We start from the raw sequence: 10,446 nt of genomic DNA, 5'->3' as shown, positions 1-10,446 counted from the left end.
AATTTAATGTTTTTTCTGAAGTCAAGGGCAAAATGTCTATTTTCTCCAAACAGCATCCTGCTACAATTATACAATTTTAAGGAAATTTGGGGCTCGTCATGAAGGCCTTTGTCCACTAGAGCAATGGTTCTCAACCTTTTTGGCTCGTGACCCTTTAAAACGAAGCAATGCCTACTCGCAACCCCTGTCACGTCACAGACGTACAGTTCAAACAATTATTTTCCCTTTTCAGGTTGTTTAATTTGATTAAATATCAGAGGAGTTCTAGAGGCTTAAAACTATTTAGTATTTCATAAGAAAAAAGCAAAAATTAGACCAAAAATAGACAATAGAAATATGTTTTTTTCCTATCCTATAAATCATCTTGCGAACCCCCAAAATGATCTCGTAACCCCTGGGGGGTCCCGGCCCCAGGTTGAGAACAACTGCACTAGAAGTCTCAATAACATGAAGTTCAGTGCATCTAATCTATGGATAATAAACTTGATTAGAGAGAGGATGTGATGTTTGATGGCAGCTGCCTCTCTCCATTTCTTCCCTGCTTGGGCTTAATACCAGTCACAAGTTGAGGAAGCAGAGCCTGAACTTAAAAACTCCCTGAATCTGTCTGTTTAGTCTAAAACTGTATCTATAGGCCACTTGTTTGCATGACTTTCTCTCCACAAGCCTGTATCTCAAGAGCCTTTTCCGGGACGGTCTCCCCTTAATCTCTTTCTGATTGGACTGTAACTCCTTCTGTGTGTGCTCTTCTCATCCCTCTCCCACATGCTTCAATCTTTCTTTATCCCTTCAAAACAAACTGTCTCTATCTTCCGACTTTTTGTCCAACTCCCAGGCGGTGCGCTACATCGAGCTGCTCCCGCCAGAGAAGCGTCCGGTGGCGGGTACAGAGGGAGCGGCCTACCGTCGGCAGCAGATGGACCGCCAGCTGCCCGAGCACGACCAGGACCCGTCCATGTGCCATGAGCTGAGCCCCGCCGAGGTTAAAAAAATGCAGCAGTACGTCCGCAAGTACAAGGATGAGGCCCTGGGCGTTGGAGACGTCAGGCTGCCAGAAGAGATGTTCCTGGCACAGGCAGGAGGGCAGGGAGGAGTTGGGGCTGGTGGACCTGGAGAGTTTGGGGCTGGGGGTGGGTATAGACCTGGGGTTGGGGGTGCTGGAGCTGGAACTGGAGTTGGAATGCCTGGGGTTGGTGTTGGGGCTGGAGCTGGTGTTGGAGTTGGAGCTGGAGGGGCTGGGGCTGGGTATAGACCTGGTGTTGGAGCTGGTTCTGGGTATGGCCCTGGGGCTGCTGGCCCTGGCGTTGGGCCCGGTGCTGGGTCTGGAGTCGGTGTCGGCTATGGAGCTGAAGTTGGGGGACCTGGGGTTGTGGCGGGTGCCGGTTCAGGGTATGGACCAGGAGTTGGGGGTCGTGGAGCAGGAGCCGGTGGTGCTGGACCAGGTTCAAGGCCTGGGAGTGGGTCCTCCGTTGGCTTTGTGCCAGGGGCCGGACAGGGAGACATGGGTACTGCCGCCACTGCTGGAGCCATGGGAACCCCTGGAGCTCAGCAAGCTGGACTACCGCTGCAAGCCTTTGTAAGCAGTCTATAATCTATTTATTTATTTATCTGTCTGTCTGTCTGTCTGTCTGTCTGTCTCTGTGTCTTTCTTATTCACCAAATGCCATATGTAAATTACCACTACTCTTGGCATCTTGTGTGTGCGTGCATGTTCCACTGTAGTTCTATCGAGACTTAGGCCTAAGCGAGATGGCAAGAGACAATGTGCACTTAACAAACACAAATATTTTTTTTGGAAACTGTAATTTAGAGACCAAAGAGAGTCAGAACAAAGGAGGGTTACACTTTACAACTGCCTTATTCCAGTATAATATACCCTACTGTGTATTAACCTATGGAAAATTATAAGAATGCAATAATACGTTGTACCTACAATTCTGTCACTACTACTTGAAATGTGATTGGGTAGCAGGGTGGCGTAGTGAGTTATTTAGTTATTTTCCTTTGAGGATCAAGTGCTACCACAGTATCATTGCGTATGCTCAATGCTATTCCATAATGCAGCAGAATAAGGTCATTGTAAAGTGTTAGTCAGAGGTGTGATTAACTCCTGATACTACACTGATAAGTCAGTTAAGGCTGGTAGGTTAGGCTCCGTGCTATAAGTGAAATATAAGTGAAATAGCATCACCTGTCTCCTCCTGATAGTCATTATCTCTGTGTAAAGACTGTCTTTCAGATGCTCTTGACATCGGTACATTGAAAAGTGTCAAGAAGACGTAATGGTTATTACTCCAGCCTTGCATGACCCTCTTAGTTTTGGCAATAAAGTGGATTTGCTGCCTTGGTTTATGCATTTCTATTAGTCTCAACTTCAGAATAGGGGTCAGGGGGAAAAAGAAACTAGTTATTCCCAGACTGGACACTAGATGGCGCCAGAAGACCAACTATGACTCAACCTTCCCCATCCAGAATGTTACTTGTTTAGCTTTGCATAGTTATTTGCTTAGTTTGAATTCACTCTGACTGAGCCATGAGTCAGGACTGGAATTTTTTTTTCAGTTTAAACAGAGCTTTTGTTTTTTTTGTTTTTAAATCTAGTCACACCATATGCAGTTAGTTAGTCTGCATGGAAAGCCTGTTTTGATTTAAACCCAACTCCTAGATTTGCTGTGAATAATGCATCATGGGGAGGATTTTTTGATATTGAAATAAGAACCAATAGGGTTTATGCAACAATGCCATTGTTTTGGCAAGAGCTTACAGCTATAATGGTTGGCAGAATTCATTATTCCTGCTGCTGAACCTTCCCATTTTCTACTCTTCTCCCCCATATTTTTCTCCACTTTGCTACCCTCTGTCTCTTCTTTTATGCTTGCCCCATCTTTCTCCCTCTATCTCCATGTTGTTCTTGTGTTTGTTGCTCTCTATAGTCTCCCACCCTTCACTCTCTCACTTCATCCACCCTCCTTATTCCTTTCAGTATCAACAAATGCACTAAGACTACTTTATTTGGCCCCCAGCTTTGTTGCTCAAGGGCACTTTTGTATTTCTGCTGCGTGCTGTAGATAAATTACCAGCAACCTTACAGTTACCAGCTCATATAGCTAGAACACACTCTCCTCTTCTGGCAGGGACTGAAAAACAACTGTTGTGTAATTAGCCTCTCTACCTCCATCCAAACTGCAAACCCAACTAGCAGTCATGTAATTAACAATACCAAGGCCGGGTCACAGCGGCTTTGTATTTAAAGGGGAATGCTGCCCATTTTCAGCAGTAAAATATGTTTTTCTTTACCCTTCAGGGAGTTCTGAGATCACAGGCAAAACGTTTGACTCGATTCCAGAGACTGAATTGCCAGTGTCGGCTGGGTCGGGTCACATGAGCAGCTTTTGAACCTTGGATGCTAATGTGGCAGGCCCTCTTTTCATTACAATGCAATGTCAAAGGGAGTTGGGATCTAAGACGTGAACCTTGCAATTTGAAAGCAAGTGAGAGCTTATTTGAGTGTCTCCATCCAAATGAGCCAAATCATTCTCAAATGTTGACTGTTCTGTAAAAGAAAATGTAATTTTGTCTCACTAAGATCCACCAATATTCTCTGTTTTTACAAGTATTTCACTGCTCTAGAACCGATTTAGCCGTTTTGCTTATGATCACAGTACTCTCCGAAGGCTAGAGAAAGACATATTGTAGTATTGAAAATCAGAATCAGCTTTATTGGCCAAGCTGCATTCCCCTTTGGGCGGCATTCCCCTTTAAGGATGGTACGCTGGCTTAGTGGGTAGAGTAACTGTCCTGCAGCCAGAAGGTCACAGTTTTTTTTACAATCTCCCCCCACCACCATACCACTAACAGCCAATTTGTAACATGCCTTGCCTCCTCTGTTGCGGTGCCAACATATTGCACTGTATGTAATATGTCAGTACTGAAGTGCTGTTAAATAAAACTCTGCTGGCCTCCTGATAAAGACACAAACCAACTTTGTCTCCATGTCAGAACAGAGGAGGGCCATATTTCACTTTACAATAGACTCGAATAACAGGATACTACCCTGTGTGATAACCTATTGAAAAGTATTGGTAGTACACAATCATTCTGTGTTAGTACTAAATGGGATATGTGATAAATCTGTGCAAAAAAATGTAGGGACAGGATGCAACTGACTGCACTAACAGAGTTTTATTGTGTGCATCTAATACAATACCATAGATTAGTACACAGGGTAATAGTATGTTGTAGTGGAAACCAGACAGTTCATCCCAGAACATTTCTGAGCTGGAAAACAACATTTACAAACCAGGAAGGAACAAAATGTTTAGATCATCAAAGTGATTCAACTTGTAATGGAAAGTCATGGAATTTTACATCAGGGCCATGGTGGGAACCCTGTTAAAGTCTCATCTTATCTTATGATGGTGCTTTAAGTACTCTAAAAACTACAAATCCAGCACCATACCAACCTTCTCTCTTCCCCTCGTCTCCTTCCAAGTCGTGCCATCACTGCCAGCAGCCGATGCGCCAGGGCGAGCCGGCGGTCTACGCCGAGCGGGCCGGCTACGACAAGCTGTGGCACCCGGCCTGCTTCGTGTGCTGCACCTGCTCCGAGCTGCTGGTGGACATGATCTACTTCTGGAAGAAAGGCAAGCTGTACTGCGGACGCCACTACGGCGACAGCGAGAGGCCGCGCTGTGGAGGCTGCGACGAGGTGAGGGAGGCTGAAATGATTATCCTAATTATGTTGGTAGATATTGTGATTATTACGATTATTAGTTGCGATCATTTGTGCAACAAAATTATGTGTATAAATTGCTGTACTTCTCATGTCTATCCTTGGCACACTGAGACAAATTCCTTGCAACTTTGGTTTATATGGCAGAAAACTAATCCATCTTGAATCTTTTTGCATCTTATATCAACAAATCAACCATTTTCAACTACAGCGGAAATTCTAAATGAAATTAAATGTTTTAATATTGCAGATAAGCCAATATTTTATGATTATTAATTGTGGAAATTGATATACAATTATTATGGAAATTGATATACAATTATAGGCCATTAATTGTACTGACTTACTAGAGGGCATGGTCAGCGATATTCTGTATGTTGATGGTTGATTCCAGAAAGTCGAGAGGAGTAAGAAAAATGACTTGAATCATTTCATGTAACTCTGATTGTTTTCCTAGACATCATGATCACAATTATTAATCACGATTAATTTTTAGTCTTGGTGAATAATTTCAATTCATAATTTTATCAGTTAATTTGCTTCAATTTGGATATTAGCTGAATTATTATCCTTCAAGCAGAGAGGTCGGTAGCACTGTGTTGATCCACGTTTTGGGGCGTGTGTGTGTGTGTGTGTGTGTGTGTGTGTGTGTGTGTGTGTGTGTGTGTGTGTGTGTGTGTGTGTCCTCAGCTGATCTTCAGTAACGAGTACACCCAGGCGGAGGGCCAGAACTGGCATCTGAAGCACTTCTGCTGTTTTGACTGCGACTGCGTCCTGGCCGGGGAAACCTACGTCATGGAGAAGGACAAGCCTGTCTGCAAGCCCTGCTACATGCAGAACTACGCTGTGGTGAGAGAGACTTTATTTATCTGTCTATCTGTGTGTTCAAATAGCTGAAATTCCTTTATCCAAATCATCTTACAGTACCATGAGTGCATACATTTTTAGTGTGGGTGAGAATTGAACCTCTAACCCTGGAGGTGCTAATGCCATGCTGGTCTACAAGATCTGTGTCTGTCTCTGTCTCTGTGTTTCTGTGTGTGTGTGTGTGTGTGTGTGTGTGTGTGTGTGTGTGTGTGTGTGTGTGTGTGTACAGTATATAAGAGAGAGAGAGAGATAGTAAATGAGTGTTGGCTGACAGTGACCACACATAGCTAAGAATGTGAAACACTCAGCATGTGTTTATACTGTTTATCCAACATAATCCCCCCGCAAACCCACTGTCCTTATGTAACTTTACACTCACAGTCACTTCTCACACAACTGTGAATATACACATTTAGAGCTATCTGCTTCCATGAAGTATTTGAAGGGTTTCAATTATTAGAAAAGAAATACTTGAAATTCAACACTCATTGGATATAACAGAGCCTCCATTTTTCTAGTTGTTGGTGGGCCAAAATTTAAAAATTGCTATTGGCTTTAAAGGAAATCTGCCCTAAAACACTTTAATACTGTTGGCAGCTATTGGTGACGTGACGTGCCTTGCATTTCTGGGCCCATTTAGTTGTTTGGTGGTGTATTTGTCTTATTCATGCCTTTATTGGCACACCTCTCCCATGTTGATATTTCCAGTGCTGCTACAATATAGTTTGATAGCAGAAACTGTTTCAGCGATCTAAAACATCAGCAGGAAACATCAGGTTTTGGTGTCAGTCCCTCAGAATCAAAGAGCGAGGGCTTCTTTCTAGAGCCGCCATTTTGCACCAAGAGACGTTCAACAATCATACAGGGAGAAATCCATCGTAGAAGAGGAGAGAGACCAATTTCTCCACTGACAGTACACTCAATAGAAGAATAGAGCAAAGGGGGGGGTTATTAAATATAACACAGTTGACTGTTACCAACACCGAAACGTTTGAAGTAAAAATATTTGAATGAAAAGTGTGAAAAAATATTGAATTAGCAACAGCAACAGAACATACTGAGATGAATGAATGAAAATGAATGAAAAAACGAACAAAATGAAGATATATTATATGTAAGAAAAAGAGTATGTGACGTTACAGCGTGTGTCCTTTCCCTCTCCAGAAATGCGCAGCCTGTCAGAACCCGGTGGAGCCCGAGGCGCAGAGGGTTTCCTACGGGGAACACCACTGGCACGCCGAGCCCCAGTGCTTCCAGTGCTCCTGCTGCTCCAAGTGCCTGGTGGGCCAGCGGTTCATGGCCCAGCAGGGCTTCCTCTTCTGCTCCGTGGAGTGCAAGAAGAAAACCGCGGCTTAGAGGTCCCATAAAAAAAAAAAGAAAAACCCTCCTCCTCCTTATCCACAACCACTAGCGAAACCAAGACGGTTCAGCCAAGACTGCAACCAGACTGTGAAAAACAACACCGGTGCAACTGAGAGAGAGGGATAGATGATGGATCAAAAAGAAAGAAAGAAATGGAGTGCCCAACACCTCTGATTGAGACAAAATGGAAACTTTTTTTTCAGTTTAAACAGAATTTTGAGTCCAAAGAAAACCAGTAATGTGTCACTGAATCCATGTGGGGTTTGGGAGCTTCTTCCTTTTTATCCATGGGGGACCGCAGTGTTTTCTGTCTTTACCACCAGAGTATTCAGTGTTTCTGCACCACTGATGGAATCGTGTATCATTGGTGTATCTCAAATTCTCAATTCAAAACCAGTTCAGAGTCGCGTTTCCCTTTTTAACTGGGATGACTTCCAAACCAGTACTCTCCAGTTCCATCTTCTCAAAACTGCCTTAAATCAACCAGTCGGTGTCTTCTTCTTTCAACAGGTAGATATTTTCTCTTCCTTTATTTGCACTGGGTTTGTTTGTTTTTTTTATTACTGATGAGATTACTTTTGTATTTCTTAGAGATTCTAATCTAGTATTGAACCTTAAACCTTAAACCTGTGTCTGTCTAAAGAACTCAGTGTTCATTTAACGTGCCACCGTTTTACTGCTTCTTCCATCGAACGTACTACTGATATATTCACTCGCATAATCTATGCAGCGGTTTGTCTAGCAATATTAGTCAGGGTTTGGGATCGATTTGCTTTCAATACACTCTTATTATAAATGTAAATCAAAACTGCAAATCACATAATAATGACAGAGCCTTCATCCTTAGTCAAATCTTTCTGTATCAATAGATATCTTTGATCTGTTATTTAAGAAATTCAGCTTCCTGAATTGAATGGAAAGAATTTGAAGTAAATTGACCCAACCCTAATAGCAGTGTACAGTATGTGTTTGGCTAAAAGAAGCCACCTAGTGTTTAAACAGAGTGTTTGCATCCAGAGGCTGAAAAAGGAAAGATACTCGAGATGAAACAGCAGAGAATTCAAAGACGTCAGATGTTAAGTAAGTTTTCACCCAAGTCAAATTTCATCACCCACTGGACCCAGAATGGACGTAAACACTGTTACGTTGTTGCACATGAATTATGGAAACTTTGGGCTTGATGAATTAAGGAACTATACTGTAGAATACCATACACATAACCAGGTTTTGTTTACTGTATTGTAATTTACCCCTCTATCTCCATGTTTGTCTGTTTGTGCCATGTACTTTCCTTTCCATGCAATAAACTGCACTTTATAACTTTTTCCCAAACATGCTTATAATCCAATAAATGTTTTTTGCAGTTACTTGTCATCCCTTGTTTCATACCTATGAAGTGTCCAGCTGTCTGACCCTGAGGTGGCAGCAGAGTGGCCTAGTGATTGGAGGTTCAGGGGTCAGACTCTGAACCCCTCACTTAGTGTACGTCACTCTGGGTAAGAGCATCAGCTAAATGCCTAAAATGTAATGTACATGTGTTGTTAGCTTAAAGCGATGTTGAACTTTGGAAAGTTGTGTAGCTTTCTGGACATGATATAACCCTAAAATCAGTGATTCTCTGTTATCTGTTGCTCCGGTAGACGAGATTGGACAATTGCGTTTTCTCTCTACCTTCATTATATGGTGAAACGGGTCTCAAAATCACACTTCTAGCACATAAATGGCCAGGATGCTACACAACCCAAGGTACTACCAAAGTTCAACATCACCACAATATTGTTTGGTTGGTCACTGAGCAGGGGTGCCTCGACAGTAGTCCCAGGTCTATATAGCCTGATTACACAAGATAATTGTAATTAACTTCCAGGTAGAGCAGAGAACCAGCAGGACTATGGCTCCTTTAGACCAGGATTGAGAACCACTGAGTTAGAGGATTCAAACTGATGATCTTCTCTAACAATCAGGCCACCACCACACCCCTAAGCTTAAAGTGAAACCTTTTTCACTTCTAACTCCCTGTATTTGTCCATGAAGACCAGAGGTGGGAAGTAACAAAGTAAAAAAAACTTTGTTAGCACACTTAGTTTATCACGTAAGATTTTCAAGTATCTGTACAAGTTTTTCTTTCACTTAAGACTTTTTACTTTTACCCACTACATTTCAAAAGCAAAATCTATACTAGTTTCTACTCGCTATATTTTCAAAACAGACTCGTTACTCTGATCAGGTGATCTGAACAGCTGATCAAGAGCCAGATGTGATTGGCTGCTTGTGCACCAATGCGACACCAAAAAGGAGGGAAAGGGACAGAGAGAAGCAACAAGAGAGAGAGAGTTAACGTTAGTGAATTCAGCTGCTAGAGTTAACTTTAGTGATTTGAGCTGCAGACTCTTTCTCATCTGGGATTCAGAGGAACGCTCAACAGAAAACCAGTTCAGAACATTAGAAATGACTTTTTTAGAGAACTACTTTTACTTTTATACTTTCAGTAAATTTAAGAACATGTACTTTTATACTTTGACTTGAGTAAAGGATTTGAAATGGTACTTCAGCTTCTACCAGAGAATATTTTTAGATGAGTATTTGCACTTTTACTAGAGTAATGAATTTGTGTACTTCTACCACCTCTGATGAAGATGCATGTATGAAGCAGACGCCTCCTTGCATCCCCATCCTGCGGGGGGAGCACTTTCTCATCTTACTTCGCTTCATCTTTGATCATCAGGATCGTTCACCCTAACTCCCACAGGACCCGTGTTACTAGCTGGACTGACGTAGCGGCTGTTCTGCTCTGATGGGAACTCTGCAGCCGGGCCGGCCGTGATGGAAAAACCACCTCAGAGGGGGCTTGTGTTTTCATTCAGCCTGTGGAAGCGGCGCACAATTCAAGGAAGCTCCATCTCTGAGGAGCCCCATTGTCTTGAATGGCAGTCGGCCCAAAGCAGCGCTGCTATTTCCCCTCCTTCAGCCTCACCTCGACCAGGCCTGATGTGACCGACGACTTGCCTAGCTGGGCCCAGCATCGCCCGGTCACACCCCCTCGCCCCCTACATCTTCCTTCTCTACTTGCTCTAATTTTCTCCTGTCAAAAATGCCTTCCTCTGCTCTTATTTTCATGTCTTTTTTCCTGCACTTTCCTCACAGGAATATTGTCAGGGCACTATGGCTTTGACCTGTGCAGTCTTCACTCGTCGGTCGTGATGGTGGTTGCACTTACTGCTTGTCGCCCTGCAGAAGAGCGTGCATGTAAATATGTGAATGTCACCCCCCCTCGCTAGCTGCTTTCTCTGAACTCTGGAGGTCAAAACACGGAAAGCAGTGGAGAGAGAGGAGGCGGGGAGGTTGGAATGTGATCTTATTCCATCCTGCAATATCATGCGCCTGTTGGAATTTGCATTGTGATTTGTTTCATACTTGAATTTGCATTGTGCTGTAGTTTGACATTGGAATTTGCATTATGCTGAAGTTTCCTCGGGCCCTGCAGC

At 43.1% G+C, this 10,446-nt stretch overlaps 1 protein-coding gene across 1 annotated transcript in view; it reads left to right on the top strand.

Moving 5' to 3' along the window:
• Nucleotides 1-8,328, top strand: part of tes (testis derived transcript (3 LIM domains)) — a 16,801-nt gene extending 8,473 nt beyond the window's left edge. Inside the window, exons 4-7 of the mRNA XM_078282941.1 lie at nt 836-1,576; nt 4,493-4,708; nt 5,423-5,581; nt 6,764-8,328. Coding sequence (XP_078139067.1) covers nt 836-1,576; nt 4,493-4,708; nt 5,423-5,581; nt 6,764-6,955 — 1,308 coding nt within the window. The 3' untranslated portion in view covers nt 6,956-8,328. The remainder of the gene's footprint in view (nt 1-835; nt 1,577-4,492; nt 4,709-5,422; nt 5,582-6,763) is intronic.
• The last annotated feature ends 2,118 nt before the right edge of the window (nt 8,329-10,446 follow it).

Source organism: Centroberyx gerrardi, chromosome 4, assembly GCF_048128805.1.
Source record: "Centroberyx gerrardi isolate f3 chromosome 4, fCenGer3.hap1.cur.20231027, whole genome shotgun sequence".
NCBI classification, from domain to species: domain Eukaryota; kingdom Metazoa; phylum Chordata; class Actinopteri; order Beryciformes; family Berycidae; genus Centroberyx; species Centroberyx gerrardi.
The sequence above is the reverse complement of the archived record's forward strand: the minus strand, read 5'-3'. Positions and strand labels throughout refer to the sequence as shown.